This window comes from Nanorana parkeri, unplaced genomic scaffold (genome assembly GCF_000935625.1).
Source record: "Nanorana parkeri isolate BGI_ZX_2015 unplaced genomic scaffold, ASM93562v1 scaffold95, whole genome shotgun sequence".
Lineage (NCBI taxonomy): Eukaryota > Metazoa > Chordata > Amphibia > Anura > Dicroglossidae > Nanorana > Nanorana parkeri.
In genome coordinates this window covers 2,324,437-2,349,504 of record NW_017306363.1, presented here as the reverse complement: position 1 = coordinate 2,349,504, position 25,068 = coordinate 2,324,437, and the positions used below count along the sequence as shown (strand labels likewise).

Sequence of the window (25,068 nt, the reverse complement as noted above, 5' to 3'; positions counted from 1 at the left end):
AATTAAAGCGAGATTAAAGTCAGAATGAATTTAAACTATTTCAAATGCTGATGAAAATCACTTACAACGGATGCTGCTCCTTGATGTTCAAAAGTTTAAGTTTACTGTAGAATCAGCTGGTCCCCTGAGCACTGGTCCTGACGTTGGGTTTCAGAGTGACTGCTTTCTCAAGCAGAGTGCTATGGAGTCACCCTTGTGTTTGCTAGTAAGCTGTGTGTGTCTCCACAAACACAGCAAGGCAAGCCAATCCTCTGCTCCCTCCCAAGCTAATAGATGAACAGTTGCTGGAGTCTGCTCTGTCCTTTGGGATCTTGTACTGGACAGGAAGTTCAGAGAACTTGGAAGCTGCTGTTGAGAAATATGATGACTAAGGGCCCTGTCACAACATCAGGAGTGCGTTTAGCCTCTGGAATGGACTGGAACTTAACCCAGCCGGCTAAGTTTTTTTAGGGGCAGGAGGGGGGTGTAGCAGTGCATCGAACTCTATAATAGCACTGCAACCACGACCCCCGCGGTGCGATCGCCGCCACCCGAACACGTGGCACATTAGTGCCCGCGTTCCGGTCCAGTGCGATCTGCAAAAAATTTTTAGTTATAATTTACCGATAGCGGGATTTCTATGAATCTTCCAGGACAGCAAGCCTACTTAGGATGCTGGCCTGGTAGATGATGGAGAAATATGATCGTACGATAATCGGCAGGTGTATGGGCAGCGTGCGACTGCTTCTACTGTAAGGGCGCATGACTTTCGTCTTCCAAGCACGCTGCAAAACCTGCCGAAAATCGTACAATTTTCGGCGGGTTAGAGGCATGCTCGGAAGACTAATGCCACACGGGACGGTAAGCGCACACTGCCCACTCAGCACTGCAATCATGTGATGCCCTCCTCTCAGGGGGGCGGGCTTGCGATGATCGCAAGTACGATCTGCCTGTCCAAGATGGGCAGATCGTACGAAATTTTAATCACCTTACAACCATCGCACAACGAAAGTCGTGCGATGGTTGTAAGGTGTATGGGCAGCTTTATACAGACAAGACTTCTGATTTCTGGATGATGCGAGAAGATTTAGATACTTACAAGCAAAGAGGTTACAGACACAGAGTGACCTTGCAGAACAGCCACAGGAGCGCACGTTCTTAGTGACCAAACTCTGATAATCTTTTCACAGCTCGCAGCAGCAATCAGAGTGTTTTCACAGTTCACAGTAAGTTCAGAGATCTCAGCTGAGTGACCTCTTAGTGTAGCTAGCAGCCGGCCATCAACTGCAGACCAGATCTTCACCAAGCAGTCATCTGAGCCCTATAATAATAAATACAAAATAAATAAAAAAACATGAGCCAACCCCCTTTTGGCCTCCACAAAGTGTGCTTCCAACTTTAATCTATCAGAGTACCATATTTGGCAAAAACAAACAAAATAGGACTAAGGTACCTTGTATTTAGGTGTCGCTCACAAGTCTTAAGACAACACAAGCAGCCACTAGACTTGTCCAGGTGCACTCATAGGGTATACACCAAGTACAACATAGCTTAGCTGGGGAGAGGAAGAAGCAGCACAAGAAGCCAATCAGTTGTGATGAGTTCTCATGTGCGAATAAGGGGAATGCTGTTAGGAGAGAGCTTCTCCAATCAGGCTAGAAGAGGGACAAGATGTGTAAATGTTACTTAAACAGGTCCCTTGTCCCGTCAGAAAGGGCTTTGCTGTGTACATCTCTGCACTGAATGGACACATAGCTGTTTTGCCTGGGGTTCAGCTTCAACTTAGGACCCCTGTTCCAAGGAAACTGGATCTTCGGGAAAGTGTTAAATTCACTTCTAGTGCATCCAGGCGCACATTTTCTAAGTATTATCTGAAAAACTGCATGCTAATATTTTTCTTCCTATGCACCATAAGAGGTTTTAAACTCCATGTTGGCCAGCTGGAAGCACTTTTGTAGCTCCGTACGACGTACGTCCTTGGCAGCGAAAGGGTTAAAGGAAGTAGTGATCAAAGAACAAGAAAACAGGTGTGAAAACAGCATTAGCAATCAACTGTCCTAGGCTGCTCTGTTTCAACACTTGTTTGCCTGTTAGAAGTGCAATGTAAAGGTGCCCATAACACTGCTCGATTCTCGTACGAGAATCGCAGGAAATCCCGCGATCGTACGAGAATCGAGCAGTGTGAACGGAGACGTGCGACCGTTTCTACTGTACGGTCGCACGTCTTCCGTCGAACCAGCATGTTCGAAAACCAGCCGGGAATCGTACGATTCTCGGCTGGTTAGAACGGTGCTCGGAAGACAAATGCCGAACGGGCCGGTGTGCGGCATTGCAGCATTGCGGTCATCAGAAGCCCGCCCCTCAGGGGGGCGGGCTTACGATGAGAGTGCGATCTGCCTGTCCAAAATAGGCAGATCATATGTTTTTTTAATCCCTGTACAACCATCGCAAGACTAAGGTCTTGCGATGGTTGTAGAGTGTATGGCCACCTTAAAGCTGGTCATACACCTTACAACCATCGCACGACTTTCGTTGTGCGATGGTTGTAAGGTAATTAAAATTCCGTGTGATCTGCCCATCTTGGACAGGCAGATCATACTTGCGATCATCGCAAGCCCTCCCAGCTGAGGGGAGGGCTTCCGATCATTGCAGTGCTGAGAGGGCAGTGTGCGCCTGCACACACGGTCCCGTGCTGCATTAGTCTTTCGACCACGCCACCAACCCGCCAAAAATCGTACGATTTTCAAGTGTGCTTGGAAGACGAATGTCGTGCGACCTTACGTTAGAAGGCGTCGCACGCTGCCTATACACCTGCCGATTATCGCACGATCGCGGGATCACCCAGATTATCGTACGATAATTGGCAGGTGTATGGGCACCTTAAGAGCAATCTACATAAGATATAGAAGAATATATATTATATATAAAAATACATTCATAAGTGGTTTGTCTTAGGACATTTTTAAAATGGAGTAGATATTGCTATCCCCTCTCCACTACATGGAGTGTCAGCAGAGCACAATCTGGGGGGGGAGGCGGGGTTTAAAGCTTCGTTCACACAGCTTTGAGGAACACAATGCCTAAGTGCTAAAGAACACTTGTCTTGAGCGTTTTGTCGCATAGGTTTCCAGTTGAAGTCTTTGGGAACAAAATGCGCTGTAATCTGCCAAAAAGTAGCTCATGTACTTTTTGTAGTGACATGCGTTTTTCTGCTTGCGACAAAATGCTCAAGTGTGAACAGAAGCCTCAGAAATAAATGAGATTCCTTGTCTTGAGTGTTTCGTCACACTTAGGCCCCATTCACACTGAGCGACATGAAAATCGCGCGATATTGAGCGACGTGTCGCACGACTTTTTCCTATTGGGCTGTATGCAATCAGGAGCAATATCGCTCAAAAAAAGGGTCATGTAGGAGCTACAAGCGATATTGAGCGACGAGATGTGAACAGCTCCATTGAAATGGATTGGAGAAGCTACATAGAGCGATATCGCGTGGAAATATGAGCGATATCGCTGCAAAAATCGCTCAATAAATCGATCAGTGTGAATGGGGCCTTAGGGCCCAGTCACACCATCAAGAGTGCGTTCGGCCTCTGGAACGCAACCCGGCCGGCTCACTTTGTTTTGGGGCGGGAGGGGGCGTGGTGATGCATTGAACTCAATAGCACCGCAGCCATGCCCCCCACTCGTGGTGCGATCGCCAGCAACCGAACGCGTGGCACATTAGTGTCTGCATTCCGGTCCAGTGTGATCTGCAAAAAAATAGTGCATGCAGCATTTTTTGCAGATCGCACTGGACCGGAACGCAGACACTAATGTGCCACGCGTTTGGGTGCCGGTGATCGCACCACGAGTGGGGAGGCGTGGCTGCAGTGCCATTGAAATCAATGCACCGCCAAGCCCCCTCCCGCCCCAAAACAAAATGAGCCGGCCGGGTTGCGTTATAGAGGCCGAACGCACTCTTGATGGTGTTACTGGGCCCCTAACCTTTGATCGACAAAATGCCTAGGTTTGCACAAGGACTAAGGAGGCAAAAACACAGAGGAACAGAGAGACTGAGAGAAGATAGTTTAAGAAGCACAGGCCACAGTGGAGAGGAGAGCAAACAAATGGAACAATGCAGGAGAGCAGAAAGATGGTGTATGAGCACTGAGGGTGTAAAGCTGGGTGAAAGAATATTGACTTTTGGAAGGAAAGATAAGTGCCCCTTCTTTCTTTAAAGTATAAAAGGACAGGTTAGAGGAAATCTGTCATGAGAGAAATACATTGCTTCAGCACAACATCCAGTCATTTTCAAGAGTCAGAACAACTGCTTTGTTTATTTGATTACAGGTTCCATTTATAGGTAATACGAGGGGACCTTCTGACTCGACCCTAAAATTGGCTCAAGAATTGTTCATTTATTGATTTAGAATAAGCCAACTCACAGTGAAAAGTCTTTGACCAGACCGGTCAAATGCAACACAGTAGACAGAAGAGAGGTGACCCAGAATCCTCTTCTGCATTTTGATCTGCTGGTACATGGATACAGGAAATGCAGAAGTAAACTGCATGGCTCCGGTAAGATGTTTCCCTTGATGGACATCCACTACAAACACACAAACAGAAAGTCACAATGTAATGGAAGCAATTCATTGGTGTTATTAGGATGCAACATACATATGAACAGGTTTTTGCCATACCAACAAAGGGTGGTTTCCTCTTGGCAACAGGCACTTCTGGCGGTCTCCCACGTTGAAGCGTGGCAAAGGATTTCTGGCTCCACTGAGCATTTCTAGGACCTGAAGACATGTAGACAGCAAAAGGAAGGAAAATGTATTAATGGGAACGTGCACTCTTCTGGCCTGTTAAATATACCATTGCAAGCATTTCCTTATATCCATTTTGTAAGTGCAAAAAATACTTGTTAATTGTGCCAACAATCTAGCGAGCCGATAACTTATTGGGCTCTCTGCACACAAGAGGGTGTGGAAATAAGGCCTGCATGTTCTATGTAAGGGTTAGTCCACACCATAAGTAGTGTGTTCCGGTCCGATTCTGACAGGAACGCACTGCCAGGCATTGAGCAAGGCTCACTTTTTTGCCGGGCAGGAGGGGGCGTGGCGGGCCATTGAAGTGAATGGCACCGTAGCCACACACCCCCCGGCCGCAATGCGATCGGCCGCACGGGATCGCAAGGCACATTGTGCCTGCAGTGCGGTCTGTTGCGATCAAAATCGTGCTTGCAGCATTGTGATCGCACCGGACCACACTGCAGGCACAATGTGCCTTGCGATCCCGTGCGGCCGATCGCATTGCGGCCGGGGGGTGTGTGGCTACGGTGCCATTCACTTCAATGGCCCGCCACGCCCCCTCCTGCCCGGCAAAAAAGTGAGCCTTGCTCAATGCCTGGCAGTGCGTTCCTGTCAGAATCGGACCGGAACACACTGCTTATGGTGTGAACTAACCCTTAAGCAAGAAGGCTGGGCTGACAAGTGTATGAAGGCAAAAATACACAGCTGTCATGGCAAAGAGGAAGTCTGGAGCATGCTATATTTCTGGCACACAAGTTATTTTCTTGTACCTGCAGCGTGTTTAAAAAGGTAAAGGGATTGCGAATGTATTTCAGGGATGTACAAAATAACAGCATTTTTGTATTTATCGTAAAAATGGTTTCTTTTAGACAGAGTTCAGTTATCCTAATACAACTGGGTTATACTGCCCCCTACAGGAGGATATGGGCATTTACAAACAATGAAAAAGGTTGGCCAGCAAGGCATCAGATGAGGCTCGAACATAAACCTAATAAAATGTCGGAAAAGCAGTGTATGAACTGAAGATGAGGTAGCAGCCTTGCAAGCCTGGTTAACAACCGCCTGGTGTCTAAAAGACCCAAGAAGCACTCGCAGATCTAGTAGAGTGTGCCATGACAGTAAAAAGGTAGAAACCAAACCAGAGAAATAATTTGGAGTGACAAAAAGTCAGTCTAATAGAAAATAAACCAGTACAGCTCAAACTACATCCATGCAGCGATAGGAGAACATTTCCTTCTGATGTACTGGAGCTGACCATAAAAGATGGAAGAGCAATGTCTCAATTAAGGTAAAAGGTCAAGCCATTTTAGGAAGAAAAAGAGGATCTAGACCCTACTAACAGGTAATACCTTTTCCTTGCAAAAAAACAGGTAGGGTTCTGTAAATAAGGTTGCTAGCTCAGACACAAACCTCCCAGAGGGAATGGCAAGGAACGCAATCTTGTAAGTAAGCATGTCAAGAGGAATAACGGAACTAAATTTAAATTCCACAACATCATTGCAGGTTGTACAGGAAGGGCACAAGAGATGCACCGTGTACAAAATTATTGGCCAATGAATGGAAGACGAGAGGTCTTTGGAATAAAAAACAGTCAGTGAACCCACAGCACTCAAAAACGCTTTCTCCAAGTAGTAGAATAGGGTGCTGCGTCTGTCGACGGCTGGCAACCGTCACAATCAAAGTAAGAAGTGAGACACCGGCACTCCAATTGCAAATCATAAACGTCTGTTTATTGACGTAAATGCAGCATAAATACACTCCGTGCACGTGAAAAATAGTGAAAAATAGGATTTTGTTTGCACCATAAAATCCGTTCCTTAGAGTCCATTGAGGGACATAGCTCTGAGGAAATCTGATACATGGGGTTATGCTGCTGCCTCTAGGAGAAAGACTGAAAAGCAACCAGCAAAACCCATTACCCAAAGTTCAGATTCCAGGCGAGCCTTGCAATCTTCAGTCTATGGGGTCAAGATACAGCCTCCAAGGCATCACTGAGGAAACACAGATCCAGACAAAAAACTAAGCTCAGCAGCATGCAGATGAAATCTTGAATGGACCCAAATAAGCTTTTAAAGAAAATAAATTAAACGAGTAAACTTTTACCAGTAGAGAAAAGATGTCCGTCCTCGTAGGCCACTTGCAAAAAAAACTGAAGCATGTGGGAGGGGTTTTACCTGCCTGACTAAAGGCTTTTGTTTGCCAGTGCCCAATTCCTTCTGTAGGCAGCACTATAGCCCAATTGCCTCAGGACACCTGAATCCTGTGTCCCTCAAGTAATGCAAAAAATATATTATATCTACTGAAAGCAGGTGTCCCGGGATATCCCTTTTACACACGATATTGGATAACAATTGGAAATATACACTATAAAAAGAAACCTGGCAAGACAGAGAAATGGGAACTGCTACATCAGACGTTCTTCATGCATGCTCCGCGATTGCTACTATTCTGTCCTTGCAAAGGAGTTCATCACAGATGAAGAAAAAGCAGTGTGCAGCAGGACTGGTAAGTCTGTTCTGGGCCAGTAGACACAGAAGCAAAGATGACAACCCTGGAGACTGAACCTAAAAACACCAGTAATTGCACATTCTATATGTTTGCCCTAACAAACTCCAATTAAGCACAAAACCTTAAAGTCGACCTGTACAAAGGGAAAAGCATAAGCCGTCATTAATGATTTTTTTTTTTCCAGTAAATGCTAGTTGCCTAGCAGTCATACTGATCCAGTGGTTCGGGCACTGTGTACTTTTTGTGGGAGCGCGACTCCAAACAGGTGTTTTGGGTTCACGCTAACTTCACTAAAAGCACGCATGTTCAGGTCAGTAAACGATGTGGGGGGAAGGAATCAAAACTGGAGCAGACAAAATCTGGAGCAGATTTTCACTGTGCTCAATCAGCTTCTCTCTCATTTACAAATCTTACCTGAGCAAACTGAAGAGAGATGATGATGATTGGTTGCCATTCGCAAATGCTCCAGTATTTAAGCCAGCCATTGAAGGGCAAAGGGCATATCTGGAACATGGTCAGGAAAGCACTACATATTTGTAGAAGTACAGGTTCTCTTTACAAAGAAAAGAAAGCACTCATCAATATACCTTTTTCTGCACGTAACGACTGTTTGACAAGGCCCAGCAGAGAGCTTGCTCTGGACAGTTTGGCTGGAGAGTGGTTATCAAGAAATGACGTTAAACTCTGGCATAATTTCAGCAAATGGTCAGGAGCTACACACTTATTAGCCGACACCTGCAAGTAAATAAAACATCATTATCTGTGATGGTTCTAATATATCAAGGTCATTGAATAAAGAGTTAGTAACATTCAACTGGACTTGTTCTATAAATGTCAATAATGTTTTGCTGCCTATCCAAGCAGCTTCTTTGGTTTTAATGAAACATATACACAAGCATTTATAGCAGGGGTTCTCAACCTTTCTAGGGCCGGGACCCCTTGGTAACATTTGCCAAGTTGTGGTGACCCCCAACAGTAAAATGTAGGGATGACGCGGCTGCTGCAGCGACATCTGGGTGGCGTGGCGGGGGAACTGACACTGCTGCGCTAGGAGAGGGCTGAGGAGGACTCACCTTATTATTGTTTATTTTTTATAATTTTGTTATTTTTTAATCATTTGTTTCTTATTTCTTTTTAATCGCTTTTTAGAATTATTTTATTTAAATTTTTATTTCTTTAATAATGTTTTTATCTATTTTTTTTCCACTTAACTTAATTGCTATCACACAGAGGTAACAAGCCCCTGTGTAATAGCAATTGGAGGTGACAGGTTCTCTTTATTGACCCTGTCACCTCCAATACATGAGTCCTTGCTTAGCACTGTGCTGGAACTTCTGTGACAGGTGAGAGGGGAAGACTGCTATCCGCTCTCACTGTGCACATGGAGCGGCATGATGGAAAAGTTTTTTTTTTTTTCTGACTGACAGAGGGCCCGATGTCAGAAAAAAAAAAAGAGCAGAGAAAGCGCTTCTCTCCTTGGTGGCCGGAAGCCGCTAGGCGACCCCTGGCAAGTCATTCGACCCCCAGGTTGAGAACCACTGATTTATAGCCACACACAAATTGCTAAAAAACTCTGCAACAATAGGTTGAGAAGATGGCAAAACCCAGACGAGCGAACAGACGGGAAAGAAGAATACAGAGAGTAACTTCTCTGGGCAGGTTAATAACACCTCCTGGCTCCAATTATGCAAGTGCAATCAACACCTGGTTGCGACTAACAGATTATGTGGATTGGAGCGACATTCACCATATTTATTCCCAGATAATTTTTTGTACAAGTCATTCTGAATTGAGAAAGCTGGTCGGATGACCAGTGAAACGTCTTCAAGAAAAATACAGCAGGTCCAGTTGCCTTGACTTATTTTTTACAGATATTCCACGACCTGGGTGAATGAGAACCTTCACAGACATACTGCACATGCCTTGTATTTTTCTTGCAGAATAAAAGATGTTCTGTGACAGAGGGGGACAGGGATGTGACATAATTTCTCTTACTTCAATCACAGAATGCCTTGTGTTCTGCAAGAAAAATACAAGGCATTTTGTGTAAAGGCACTTAGTGAGGAGAGGCAGGGAAGTGACTGGTGCACTTCACTGCTCAAGTCTCATTCCTCTCTTCCCGCAGCACCCCGGAAGCCGAGGGTTACATGTAGGAGCCAGCACGCTGCAAAATAAGAAATGTATACCTTTGCAGCCGCCCTCCACACATATTATGCGTTTTTTAAAACCCCACACCCAGTCCGGTGTGTAAATTATCATTTTGTTTTCAGAGTTTAGCTTGAACTGTGATGTTGGTGTTAGTGCACATGTAATCACCTTAAGCTTTCTAACATTTCCAAAGCCAGAGAAACAGTAAATGTAGAAGACTCTGCTTTATAGCTGTATTTGCTCAGTGATTTACACCCCTTAACCCACGCTTAATTTAGAAAGGAGGCTATGGGGTGCATATAGGTCCTTGAAATCAATATCCAGTCGAATGAATTTAGTTGCCCGAAGGGTAATCTGTGTAGCCAAGACTGCTTGGAATTCCAAAAATGTATCTAATGAAACACTGCATGTGTGAGCGATGTTGACAGTAAAGCGGGAGTAAAACGCAGAGTACACAATATGTAAAGCTATCCATGGACTTGAGAGAATGGTCGTTCCTGCAGGCAAGAAGCGCCATTCTCACAGCAAGCTGTGAAGCAACCTCAATGCACTCCATGAAACTGCACTACAGGTCTTGAGAACTTTACAAGCTTATGTCAATGGAGAAAAGGATAGAAAATAAAAAGAGGAAGATGACAGTGCTGCCTTATCAGAGGGGAACCAAAAGGGATTAGGCCAGGTTGTCCCCAAAACAGCCAGAACAATGTTCATGATGGGTCCTTAATGGGATGAAATGAACATGTGAGTAGGGAATGCACCGATACTTGGCATTTTCATGAGAACTAGTGAGTGTGTGTGTGTGTGTGTGTGTGTGTGTGTGTGTGTGTGTGTGTGTGTGTGTGTGTGTGTGTATATACACACACATATATATATATATATACACACACACACACACCCCACACACACATATATCTATGTATGTACAACTACAATCATAATCTCACAAATTTTTAGATTTGTGGGAAGACTTAACATTCAGTAAGTACCTTCATTATTACTTTTTGTTTTTCTTCAAAATGTATTTCTTACAGTCAACTGTTTGGGTCTAATTTTTTTGGGTTTTTATGAGAGCTAGTGAGTGTGTGTGTGTGTGTGTGTGTGTGTGTGTGTGTGTGTGTGTGTGTGTGTGTGTGTGTGTGTATATACACACATACATATATATATATATACACACATACACATACACCACACACATATATATATTACATTAAAACAGAGGAGCTCAGTGTGCTCCTTACAAATGACATCTGCCTCCTAACTGTTGAATTTTTCTCTAATCTTCTAATCTAGTCTTGGAGTTCGAAGACATATCTGTACTTGTACCAACTCCGGTACTTGGTATCGGTGCATCCCTACATGTGTGGAAGGAAATTTGGAAACTGCCATTGCTGACTGGGAGCTTGCTTATAACAGAAATAAGCACAGGACCGATCCCACTAATGTTCTATTGCTCCTTCAAGGTCTAACCAGACGGTTGAGGGAGAAGAGAGGACCATTTTTTCCCTATTAGAGAGGGAGGGCATGAATACGTGCACATGAAGACTGCTTGCTGATAAAAGTAGTATATACATGTGGATCATATCATTGAGATGCACAAATTATTTTGTTTGCAGTTCTTCTTTAAAAAAGGAGAACTATGAGGGGCGTGCTTTTCACTCACCTCATAGTTCTAGCCGACCTGTGACAATGAGACTGTCACAGGTCGGCTCAGTAGATCGGGAGGTGAGCGAACACATACCGGCGTTCGCTCACCTCTCGATCCTGTCACGGCTCTCTGCCATGACAGGGGAGGGGCTGGATTCCCCCCGCTCCGATCCGCCAGTGCTGAATGGCGGAACGGACGGGGGATGGGGCGGGTACAGCTGGCTGTGCCTCTAGATAGGCAGAGCCAGCTGTCAGTCACACAGCTGGGCGGATCCCCGCACAATTGTCGGGATCCGCTTCAGCTGCGGCGTCTCAGTATACCGCGAGCTGTAGCTAGGGCGACGGTAGGACGCTAGTTTGTGTCCTCCCGTTACCCTAAGGAGAACTATGGGGAAAAGCCTTAACCCCATAGTTCTCCTTTAATGCAAAAAAACATTTAGAAGATCATCTTCAGAAAACTACCATTACTAAAAGGAAACCGGCACAAAGACAATGAAATCACACAACAGAAAGGACTGTGCCAGTCTTAGCAAAGTGTCCAACATAAAAATCGTCTGCATCACCCATTAGTCAGAATCCTACTTTCCTCTCAAATTGTGATTTTCCAGCACTTTGCGGCAAATGAAAAATGTCACACGGGCACCTCAGGCTCATTGCGCTGTGCATGTCAAACAGTTCACACACCATAAATCATACAATAACACAGCAGAAAATGACACTGCGCTTACCATTTCATCATATGTCCTACTGTGTTCATTGCCCTGCCAATCCAATCTGTTTGGAAGTAGCTAAAATACAAAAGTGAATGAAAAAACTAAGACATTACTTTTCACAACTCAAGGCTTAAAAAGAAAAGCTTGTCATTATACCAACCACTGCTTGGCTATGATTTTCTCAATATATGCCGTGTATGGATAATGGTAATGATGGATATTAACATGACTGTGAAATTAATATCCAAAAAATTGATTATATGTTTGCAATAGACAAATTGGCCTCATAACCCTTGAGAAAGCTGACCTGCGAAATGCGTTGGGATCAAAGCAACGCATGCCACAGTGGAAGAATGATAGATTCAAACCATATTCATATGAATGGACTGCACAATAAGAAATAGAAGTATATACTGTTTTAAAATACGAATAGAGATGTGTAATGTTAACGTGGCAGTGGAAGGCAAAATCTAAGGAGAATTTATATGCAAACATGGTTTTGCATTATGATAACTTTTATATGGAATAAATTGATGTTGAATCTTATCAAAGGTTCAAGTCTGATGCCTCTTAAAACCCCACAATACTATGTCTTATCAAAGGTTCAAGTCTGATGCCTCTTAAAACCCCACAATACTAAGTATACTGTGAATGCAATTGAGAAGGGGTGAGGTACCAGAATATCTGGGCTCCAGTAGAATTCTGGAGCAAATAGAGAACCCATCTAGGATGCAGTGTACTGTAAATACATGCACTTGCCACTGCTGAAGTAATCAGATTTAAAGGTCACCTGTAGTCTGAAAGTTCTCGACATTTCGTCTGCCTGATCTCATATACTCTCTCTGCCAACTCTTCAACATGACGTCATTCAGTGGAAAGCAGCAATTGGCAGAATTCCGCTGACTGCCACTTTAAAGTATTGGGCTCAGATAAAAGGGTAAACCCAAATCTTTTATAAGCAAGCCTGCAAATCTGTAATAAAAGGACTTAAAGGGTTATTAAAGGAGAACTAAGGTTGTGTGATTTTCACTCAACCTCATAGTTCGAGCCGACATGCGACAATGAAACTGACTCACCGAGTCACCCACGGCTCCCTGCAGGGATTCCCCTGCCCCTCTCCGATCCTCCAGCGCTGACTGGCGGAACAGACGGGGGAGGGGGTGGGCACAGCTGGCTCTGCCTCTGGATAGGCAGAGCCAGCTGTCACTCACGCAGGTGGATCTCGACAGTAATGTCGGGATCCGTCCTGGCTGCGGCGGTCTCAGTATACCACGAGCTGTAGCTTCCTATATACTGAGCTTTGGGTCACGGGAGGTGGTTAGTACAGGTGAAACTCGAATAATTAGAATATCGTGCAAAAGTAATTGCAGTAATTGCTGCAAAAGGGGCCCAAACCAAGTACTGAGTACATATGCATGCTTGTACTTTTCAGAGGTCCGATATTGTTCTATGTACAATCCTTGTTTTATTGATTGCATGTAATCTACTTTTTTGAGGTTGTGGATTTGGGGTTCTTGGGGTTTTCATGAGCTGTAAGCCATAATCATCACAATTATGACAAATCACGGCTTGAATTATCTTGCTTTGCATGTAATGAGTCTCTCTCATATATTAGTTTCACCTTTTAAGTTGCATTAGTGAAAGTGATTTTCTCTTGTTCAACCAAAAAGGTATCCAAATAACAGAACCAAAGAAAAACATACTGGCTACCTTTATAGGGGATAGACTAGAACTCCTGTTACCTTCGCCTCTTAAATGAAGTTCTGGCTTGGTATAAATGGAGGATAGAACAGGGTTTTCTAATCATACTTGCTGTCCCAATCTGTGTGTATAGACAACCTTACTAAAGTGGTTAGGTCAGTTCAAACAAAGAGAAATTACTGGCCTGGTCTAGCGTGCATACTGAAAAATAAAATGAGATTAGTGCTTACCTTGTTTTCATTTAGCTCCTGTACCAGCATCTGCACAAAAAGAAAATGGATATAAATTCATTTTGTTGACTTGTCAAGTCTATTGCAATGGTTCACAACCAATTTGAAAATTGAAACTGTTATAGAGCACCTTTGGTATCAAAGAACACAATTTGCTTCAAAGAAAGTCAGCGAGAAGGAAAGCACTGCCTTCACTTTGCCAGTGATTAAGGTTTTGGAGGAAGCAAAAATGGTGAAAAAGTAAACGTGATACAAAAATCTCTATCTAGAGATCTCTATCTAGATATATACACACACACACACACACACACACACACACACACTAAAAAATTGCATACCCTCAGTGAAAACTACAGGTCAACAGGATCAGAGATATAAGCAGCTGAAATTTAAGAGCCAGATTCTGTGTGGAGGTGACCATTGTGGTAGAGGCAGGGTTTTGTTCTCTCAGGTCAGAGCTGTCCCCTTGATAATAAGTGAGTAGTAACAGCAGGAGGAGAAGTGCAGAAAGCCCGGATCCAAGAAATGAATGAAGCAGGGAGATTCTTGCACTGCAGGTCCTCAGGTACAGGTCTTTCTCCAGCAAGGAGAACAGCGAGCAGCACAGTAGTGACATCACCAAACCTCACTCCAAGTAATTGAAGGCGAGCAGATGCACAGCTATGAAGCTCATAGTAAGATGGCACTCCTGTGTTTTCTCTCTCTTCCACTGAGGGACACCGGAGTTAAGAAACACAAGTTGAGTTGGATTTACTGCTGCCTACAGGTTTACAATGCTGGCAAACAAATAAATCCTAAGCCAACCCTTGTATGACCCCTTTACCCAGCATGCCTTGGTTTTGCACAAGTTGTACCAAGTCTAAGCCACTCCAAGTAGGGCCCAGGAACTTTAAAGATGTTTCCAGTCCACATAGAGGAATGAGTGAAATAACAGGTGTAGAAGAACAGTCTTTGCATTGAAAACAGCAGGAGACAGCAAAGGAGATAGATTGTTGGAAGTGGTTTGATTCAAGGGCCCAGGATGGTCGTGTTTAGAGCTTCTGCGGGTAAAATGCTCTAGTAGGCAAACACAAACAATTGAGGCCTCAATCTCACCCAACACGGCTCAGAGGGACTTCGATGAAGACGACCTCTATAACAATAGGGGTCCCAGATTTCAGATTACAAGTGCTGGGTCCTTAGAATGACAAGTGAAACCCCCGGGAATCACTAGGGGCTGTGGTCACCACTAGCAGTGGGACTGTCCTCTGTGTGCCTTAGCGAAGACATACCGCTTCTGCATACCGGTAATGCAACAAAGCTCCAAATTAGTTTGCCACTGACCGGGGCGCCTACGTCAGCTTTTTTTTTTTTTAACCACTTGCCGTCCACCCGTTGTAAAAAAACGGACGGACGGCACTGCAGGGTTGCGTCTCCATAGCTCGGCGATGGTCTATATGTGCTCGTTTTTTCGGCCGCCCCCTCACCTTCAATCCCGGGATCCGCTGCCCCATCTGCGGCCTGGGACTGGCTCCGAGGGCGTCAGGAGGAGGAGGACGGGAGATCAGCTCCAGGAGGCGGCGCTATAGAGGAGGCATCGGCTTATGCGGGACTGCTCCTTCCGCTGCCGCCTCGTTTCCTCTAGCGCTGGCACCGCTGATTCTCTCCCGCGGCTCTTCAAGTTCCCCCTTATGCCACCACCGCGCTGGGAATGGTCACAACTAGGGCTTATTTCCGGGGAAGGTCTTATTTTCGGGGAAACAGGGTATGTTCCTTTGCACATAACCCCCCCCCCGGACTGACCCGCCAATTCCCGTAGATGGCATTCATCACCCACCTCTGTATAGTGCGCAGCATCGCCGCCTTCCGCGAATCTGCCGCTCCAGGCAAACGCCTTGTTTGCCTCGCGGCAGATACGCCCCTGCTTGTACCTGTGCAAGTTGTAGGTCAGGTCTGAGCCTGTCAACATATGACATCGCTCAGGCCTAGCAAATGGTTGTTAATGCATGAAGCACTGCAATGTGGGAAGAAGGCAAGAGGTGCAGGTTTTCCCATAGCTGGAAGTACTGGGTTTCTTAGGGCCCCAGTAGGCAAATGGATACCAGAGGAGCATTACCAAGGCAAGTGCATTGGAGAGAACCCGCCATGCTGGTAATCTATCAACAGAAATGACGGGTCCTTCCAGTGGTACGCATCCCAAGTTTGGACAAGAAGAATGACAGCTTTTGCAGCTCTGAGGCAACACAGTTCTCTGTTCAGACAGTTTCATAGACAAGTCTGAAGCCGCACAGGCAAGTGTAGTTTTCCGGTTCTAAATATTGCTTTAAATAAAAGAGATTTCACAAACATGTTTTATTGGTCATAAATCTGTAAAACTTTAACAAAATAAAAAAGGCACATTGCAGAGACCACACAGGGGGATGGTGAAAACTTATGGCGCTCCGAGTACAATAAAAAGATAAGAAAAGAAAAATAGAGGATTGTATATTGTGTATCTATGGGTTCTGGGCCTTTGCAAACATGTTTTAAACCACTTGCTGACCGGGGTGTTTATACCCCCTTCCTGTCCAGGCCATTTTTCAGTATTCAGCGCTGCGGGACTCTGACTGATGTTTATTCCGTCATGCAACGCTGTACTGAAATTTTATACCATTTTTTGGGGACAGACATGGCTTTCTTTTGGTGGTATTTAATCACCATAGGGTTTTTTTTAAACTATATAACAAAGTACCCTAAATTTTGGGGGAAAAACTGTTTCCCTATGAAAGGTAATGAAACATTATCACCCCAAATTTTTAGGTAAAATATAAAAGACGGGGTCACATCAGGTAAATAGACACTAAACATGTCAAGCCTTAAAATTGTGCATGCCCGCAAAATCGCAGAAAACGACCACACCCAAAAGTGTCATAGACGACACTTTATAAAGATTTTTACCTCTCATGAGTTTAGTGTTATCAGTGATTGATGGCCCTAGAATTATTGCTCTCACTGCAACGTTCGTGGCGATATGTAACATGTGTGGTGTAATGGGCGCAATCGTCATTTTCGCACATAGGCGCACACGATGAATGTTTGCGTGTGCATGTGGGGGGGGCGGGGGACTTTAAAAAAAAAAAATGTGTGTGTTATTTTACATGTTTTTTTTATTTATCTTTTTTAAGCTTCTTAATTTTTTTTATGGGACCCCCAGAGAAGCTGATGAAGCAGAGATCTGCTTCACCAGCATCTGTTGCCGGAGAGTGACACTGAATGCGGAAGTGATGTAATATCCCATTTGGCTGCAATCATACCGTCTGCCTCTACAAGGATCACATTGAATATTCCCCCGTGTATTCTGGAGGTCTGTATATTTCAATCCCACTCACTGATTTTAGAGACAAGATCTGGCTCCCAAAACGTACGCATTGGTTAGTTTGAAATGGTGGAGAGCACAGCTGGTACAAAACGAAAATAGCATCCATTCACCCCGTCACCCCCCTTATTGAGTGCTCGCAGACTTCAATGGGAACACCTGTATACGCGATACACAGGCGTTTTCTACACAGGCGTTTTCTATCATTCTTTTAGGTGTTTTGCCATATGTTTGTCACAGAAGAGCTAGCCTACCTCTTTGTAATAAACACTGGAGAACCAAAGGGAGGACAGCATAAACTGAAAACGTGCACCACTTTGAAAACGCTTGACAAACGCACGGAAAGTGCTAAAAAAAAACGCCTGAAACGCTGACGCTTAGATGTGAATGGAGTCGGGCCTGTACACACGACGTCCGTTTTCTGTGCTGAGCTGATCCGTACGCTCCTGCACTAAAAATGCATCCCAATGTATCCCTATGTGTTTTATGATCTACAGTTCATGTGCGCAGTCCGTTCAGGTTATGACAGAAAAAATACTGCATGTCACATTTTGTACGGTCAGGAAACGGACCGGAACCGCAAAACGCGTCAAAAACGCACTGCATCAGTAGCACTGCGTCTGCAGATCCGCACCTGATCAGGACCCGATATCATGTGAACAGGCCCTCAGGGCTGCAACTCTCATCCACAGCAGCTGAAGCAAAGCGAGAGCTCTACTATCCTGTGTGAAGAAAAATGGTGATATTAACAGGATAGAAGACGAAGGTTCACAGCTGAGCGTTCGTACTCGAAAGTACATGCGCAATTTCCTGGGCGGTTCCTGTGCATTCTGATTGTGGTTGTAGCCGCAAACGCGCGGAAAAACGCGCGTCTTAAAATCTGCAAATTTTTTTCCGCACGTACATACGCTCAAAAAAACGTGCTAAATTGCAAACGCTCAAGTGTGGATGGAGCTTAATGCAGTTCTAGGATACACCTCCACACCACTAACCGTTATTTACACACATGAGATTTTAAAAAAATAAAGCTTATGCTTGGAGATGGGATTGAAAAATCCCCAATATAATGCAGCTGAAAGGTTTGAGGTTTTTAAAGTGTTTGGCTAAAGGTATCTGATGTTACAATTCCCTTTTGATCAAGGTAATGTCCTATCCATTATAGACCCGTGTCTTTCCACCATGTAAACTGTTGGTGTTGCATTTCAGGTAGGAATGATGGACTGGTAAAGAAAAGATCCAAGATAAGACATGGAGACGCTAAAGGAGAGGGTTCTGAAGTTTCTGCAACATGCTCATTATCATGGCTGTTCTGCCCATCCAGGGAATAAGCGGACCACAATACCATCTCCCCTGTCCATTTGGGGAAAAGAGGGATGTTAGGTCATTTATAGGGCATGGAAATATCAGGTACGTTTCATTCCCACATATAGGAGGGTGGCCGGTCTACAAGAGAAGGTGAAGTGGGTTTTAAGATTTGTTATTGAGGAATTAGAGAGAGACTGACATTTAAAGCTTCCGACTTGCTGGGACCAACGTCAAGTCCCGATATGTTCACAAAAGCCTTCAGGATGTAAAACACAATAGAACATTTATGGTGCGTGTCTCCACTAGTATTGCCCGCAACATTTCGGTTCAAAAGAACCTTTCTTCCACCATGATAAACCAAAGGGATGTTCAGATACCAAGTACCATACTTGGTACAAGTACAGATACTTTTCCAGCTCCCAAAGTAGACTTTTCATAACCCCATCATAACTGGTAAAGCCTTCACCAAAGCAGAACACAGTTATACTGTAGAAAGCATAGTTACATAACTATACGAAGTATGAACTCAGATGATAATACTGACCCTCAGACCTACACAGCAACCAAGAACGCCTTATTGAAACTGTCATCAGTTACCGTGTAGACGGTTGGTTTAGATATTCGAAAGAACTCAGATGTCTCCCATACTGAGATCCTCAACACATCCCAACCATGATGCCTTACTGAATCGAGCCAAGTTCCTGAAGTGTAGCATTAGCAGTGCAGGTAGAAGGGACACAGATGATATCCATAACCACCTCGAGCCACAAAAATTGGTTGCTTTTTAGGCAGTCTAACATGCTCATACTCATGGTATGCACAGATACTGAAATTCATAACACGTTATGAATCAAAAAAACCTCACCTTAAGCAGCCAAAAAAAAGGTATACCGGGTACGATATATAAGCACCAACAATGAATGTATGCGCATATACTGATACTCACGGCTGCCCTAAGAACCAAAGACATTTCCACAAAAAATGAAAGTTGGTTGCTTTAGAGGCAGACTGATGTGCACATACACATGGAATGCCCATACACTGAAATTCAAATTCATAAACTCAATTAAGCAGTAAGTGGTTATTCCGGACCCAGTATATAGGCACTAATAACAAAGTTATGCACAAATACTGCGATTCCCCACTGCCCTATGAACATTTTTATTTTAAGTGTGGGTGATGTGTTTCCTGTTCCGGTGGGAGGAGCCTATCTCTCTAATGCTGTCCTGGAAGGTGACTAGAGAAAACTCAAATGTTAGGAGGCAGCTGTTATTTTTAAGGAGAATTGGCCAAATCACACATTAAAAACAGGGATACACCAATCCCACCTGCACCGATACAGATACTGGTATCCGTACAACCCTAACAGAAGGAAGGACAAAGGCACCCTCCCCCATCTTATACCCCTGATAATGTCAATAGTAGCATTATTCTGTCTCATTAGGCACACGGAACTGCTTTCAAAACCCAACTTAGCCAAACTTAAGTGACAGGTGCACTTCAAACAACGTATAGAAGCGGCTTTCGGTGGCAAGGGCCCCCAGAGGCTTGGAATGCACTGCTGAGTATAATTACATGCGGCACACTGGAGCAAGAACATGCCTTTGCTAAATGACAACTTGCTTACTCTGTATTTTTAAACACACATGGGGGGTCTGCACATACTATCTTGCCACTGAAATGTTTGTGTGCTGCAAACATAATAGAAAGAAAGAATTATGCAAGCAGCAAATGCAGAACCCCCCAAAAAAAGCTTAATTTTCTTTCATTATCCTTTTAGGTAACAGAATTATAGAGTAAACATGCATTGCAGCTCCGAATTTTAAAGATAAAACAAAGGTATTTAACCAGTTGACATCCGCGGTGTTAAACCCCCTTCCCATCCAGGCCATTTTTCAGTATTCAGCGCTGCGGTACTTTGACTGACATTTATTCCGTCATGCAGCGCTGTACTGAAATGAATTTTATACCCTTTTTTGAGGACAGATAGAGCTTTCTTTTGGTGGTATTTATTCACCACTGGGGTTTTTATTTTTTACTATAATAAGGAAAAATTACCGAAATTTAAAAAAAAAAAAAAGTTTCCCCTATATTAAATGATAAAACATTTATTATTACCCAATTTTTTGGTAAAATATAAAAGACGGGGTCACGTCGGGTAAAAAGACACCAAACATGTCAAGCCTTAAAATTGCGTGCGCGCGCGAAACCTCAAAAAACGATAATACCCAAAATTGGCCCTAGGCGACGCTTTAAAAGCTGTTACCGCTCATCAGTTTAGTGTTATCAGTGATTGATGGCCCTAAAATGATTGCTCTCACTGCGACGTTCGCGGCGATATGTAACATGTGTAGCGCAATTGTAATTTTTGCGCGCTGGGGCACCGGACGCGTATTTACGTTTATAGGCGCGTAAACGTGGGGGTGGGGGAGTTAAACATTTTGGGGGGTTTTTTTCCCCTTTTTTTATTTTACTTTTTTATATGTGACTTTTATTTATATTTATTTTTTTGCACTTATTGTTATTGCTATTATATAGGGGGATAACAATCCCCCTAAAAAAAGGGGGCGCTTTGGAAACGAGCACATATAGACGATCGGCGGGCTATGGAGCCGCTGATCGCCTATATGTGAAACACCTGGTAACGGATGTTTGCATTGGTCGGGTCCTTTCTGCCCGTGCGTGCCCGCTAGGGGGCGCACACAAGCAGAAAAAAAATGCCGTCTGGCGACGGCAACCCGCCAATGCTGCAGTGCCGTCCGTCCACAACCTGAGCCAGCACTACAGGAAGAGGCACTCAGCTGCAAAGGGAAGTTCTCCCCCAGCATGAGAAGAGATAAGGATTTAAAAGGAAGAGCAGCAAAGAGAAGGGAAACTACCATGGATTACAGCAAGGCACACATTACAGTATTGGTTTATGTTAAAAAATCTGAGGGTTTAATGTCACTTTAAAGATGAATACACTTTTTTTTTAATAAGTCTAATATGTTACAGTTTGACGGTTATGGGAATGTTTTTTTCAAATTCAATTCCGCTTTAAGCTGACTGGTCTATAATTCACAGGCACGCTTCTCAAACCTTTATTAAATATTGGTACAACAGTTGCTTTACGCCAGTCAGCTGGTAGCTCCGCTGTCAGCATGGGGTTGTAGATTTCCATTACTAAACATTTCTAAAAGGTGTGTTTGTTATAATTTCAAGGAAAGGGGTAAAGTTCCTCTTTAAAATGGTTTTTATAGTTTTAGTTAAAATGGAAACCAGTGCTCTGAGAAGTACAGAGGCGGACCCTCTCTTCCTGAAAATGATGGTGGCAATGAATCATTGGCTAGGAACAGGTCAGGGGCTCTTTTGTTGCATGCCATATTGCAATGCTAACTTCTTAGCTGTGCACGAGCAACCAATCTCCATGTCTGTGATGTTCATTTAGCACCATGGCACACTGTTTCATGACTTTAGCACAGCCATAATGTTATACCATCACCCCACCTTTCCGAGTTCTTAAGAAAAACATTGTTTACACTAATGTATAATAAAACTTTATACAAGCTATAATGATAACATTTACACTTCAATAAAACATACCATCCCCAGTCACAGTACCTGTAAGCAACGCGCACACTAACATGAATTTACCTTCACTTGTGTTCTTAATCTTTCTCTCCCCCCTTGTGTTGTTCTTCACTCTGACTTTACCTATGCCACGCATCTTCCAAGATAGTGACTCAAACCACTAAAGTCAAAGCACCATCATGACTGCCAGGCATAAAGATTGGTTTTAGATGGTTGCCTCCATATTTCTCTCTGCATGAGGTTTCCTTTACAACCATAACTGATGGTTTAGAAAATACTCAAAAAGGAAGAATTTCACAAATATGTACCCAAGTCAAGGGATACTGGAAAATTAGCACACAACAGGTGGCACTTGATAAATATATGCACATGTTCATAGCGTGGATCAACACCACTCGAAGTGCTGGGCAATGGCCCTAGTGTTTATTAGGCTGTGGTGTGGAGCAAGGAGATGTAATTGTGTACACATGAGAATCTGATCAAATATAACATTTCCCATTACTCTTGGAAATCCAATAACAAAATCAATGGACAAAAAAAAAAACAATACAGTAACATTTAAATAAATATGAAAGTACCATAATTTGTCTTAAAGTGACACTAAACTCCGAAGTTAAATCTTAAAAGGAGAACTATGAGGTGAGTGCTTTCCACTCACCTCATAGTTCTAGCAGACCTGTGACAATGACACTGTCACAGGTCGGCTCAGTAGATCGGGAAGTGAGCGAACACATACCGGATTCGCTCACCTCTCGATCCTGTCACGGCTCCCTGCCGTGACAGGGGAGGGGCTGGATTCCCCTCTTCCCGCTCCGATCTGCCAGCGATGACTGGCAGAGCGGACGGAGGGGGCGGGTACAGCTGGCTCTGCCTCTAGATAGGATGAGCCAGCTGTCCCTCACGCAGCTGGGCGGATCTCGACATCGATGTCGGGATCCGCTCCGTCTCAGTATACCGCGAGCTGTACCTCACGGTATACTGAGCTTAGGGTAACAATTACATTCAAGTACCTGAACTATTAACAAAAATGTATCTTATTTGTGTATCACTTGGCTGTAGATCCTCCAATCATCTCTCTGAATTGCTGCTGACACTGTCCTTCCTTCTGGAGGGGGGCTACTTTTGTTCCGCATGGTCCCTGTGTGTGTTTTAAAGTGTACACCGCTCCAAGCTCACTCCTGTGAGGGACTACAATCTCAATATAAATTAGTAACCTAAACGTGAGATTGTAGTCCATCACGGGAGCGAGCTTGGAGAAGGTGAATGTATTTTTGTAATTAGCAATACCGCACAAAATCAGACATGGAGAGGGCTGCACAAGGGGGCAAATCAGATTCTGTTGCATGCACATTTGATTACAGGACAGGGATGAGCTCACCATGCTGCTGCTCACTCACTGTCCAGGAATATGCTGGAAGGATATGGCCTAGCTGCACTGCTTAACTGCAGTAAAATAAAAGCCCAGTATGGCTAGAATGTGTAAACCATTAGAATTGAATTCGCATGATACACATTGATTTGCGAGTAAAAGAGATCCCATGTAGGTATTCCAACTGCGTGGGTAATAGTAGATCGCCTAGAGTTCAGCTTAGAATGGAAATAATGTCGAGTCCAGGAGCCGGCAGGGCCCAGTCCAGGAGCCGGCAGGCCATTTTAGGTAGCCAGGAAAATCTGCTTTTATTGACATTAACAGAAAAGGCATTTGTTGCAGTTTATTTTTGGGTGCGCTGGCACTGGCTTACCACAGTCAAGGTAGGTAAATATTTCTCACTTACCTCTGAAGACTTACTACAGGGTCCATTTGAAAGAAATCGAGCAATCAAGAAGTAAAGCTCTAGGGGGAAAAAAAAAAAAAAGGAGTTAGTTTCAGAAATCAATGTGTCCGTGCTGCTTATACGGGAGTTGTACTTTAAAAGCTGTAAACACTCCTTTATTTAGATCTCCAGATGTAACATAGTAAGGCCCATTCACACACGAATCGGCCAAGCAGCTCCCGGGAAGGACAGGTGCTGCGTGTGATTAGTACGCAGCCCCATCCTTCTCTATGGGGCTACGCGGCCGTACACCGCCTTACGCTCACCTCAATTGCAGGTCCGTAGGGGTGGGGGTGAGTGTATTCATACGCCGCCGGAATGGATCCTGTATGCGTCCCGGCCAGAAAACCCGCACCCCTACGGATCTGCAATTGAGGTGAGCGTAAGGCGGTGTAGTCCCATAGAGAAGGACGGGGGCTGCGTACTAATCACACGCAGCACCTGTCCTTCCCGGGAGCGGCCCGATACGGCCGTGCACGCAGCACGGAGCTGTACATGCCGGCCGATTCCCGTGTGAATGGGGCCTAAAAGGTTGTCTCAGTTTTATGTTGTAGATTTTGCTATGCAAAGTAACCAATACCAAGAACGTAGTGCCAAACCTGCTATACAGCTCATGCACACAGGCAGAGAGTTGTGTAGCAATAAGATCATAGTGGCATCCTAAAATTTTCAGAACAGAGGGTCACGGTAGCAGCCTCTATATTCCTCTCAGGACAGGCTCACTTTAAAGTAAACCAGAAATATGGCTGCTGCCATTGGTGACCACCTTCAATGGGCAGCACAGAGGCATAGTGGGTAGCACTACTGCCTTGCAGCACTGGGGGGCGGGGGGGGGGTCTCTGGTTCTATCTGCATGTAGTCTGTTTGTTATCCCTGTGCTTGTGTGGGTTTCCTCCTGGTACTCTGGTTTCCTACCACACTCCACAGACTTGCTGGAAGGTTAATTGGCTCCCGTCTAAGGCCTCGTTCACACCATATGCAATGCGTTCCGGTCCGATTCTGGCCGGAACGCACTGCCTCACATTGCGGCTGGCTCACTTTGTCGGGCAGGAGGGGGCATGGTGGGCCATTGAAGCAGGGGTGTGGAAATTTTTTTTAAAACTACTTGTCCAAGGACTAAAGCGGGGCCCTGATCTACTTGTCCCTCATGACAATCTACTTGTCCTGATACAAAAAAAAAATTATTTTACCCAAAACCGTATTTAGCAGTGCCAAGAAGCGCTTCCCATTGGTCAGTGGCGTCAGGTGACAGCGCTGATCAGCGAGTGCTTGCAATTTGCGAGCGAAATTCAGAATACATGGCACAGTTACAGATAGTACAGCCATATT

The 25,068-nt window shown here is 44.4% G+C and overlaps 1 protein-coding gene across 1 annotated transcript in view; it reads right to left on the bottom strand.

Moving 5' to 3' along the window:
* The window catches only part of BRWD1 (bromodomain and WD repeat domain containing 1), a 73,132-nt gene extending 49,388 nt beyond the window's left edge, over positions 1–23,744 (bottom strand). The window contains 7 exon segments of the mRNA XM_018552683.1: positions 1,079–1,300; positions 4,407–4,567; positions 4,662–4,760; positions 7,868–8,015; positions 11,801–11,860; positions 13,717–13,746; positions 23,701–23,744. Coding sequence (XP_018408185.1) covers positions 1,079–1,300; positions 4,407–4,567; positions 4,662–4,760; positions 7,868–8,015; positions 11,801–11,860; positions 13,717–13,746 — 720 coding nt within the window. The 5' untranslated portion in view covers positions 23,701–23,744.
* Between the last annotated feature and the right edge of the window lie 1,324 nt (positions 23,745–25,068).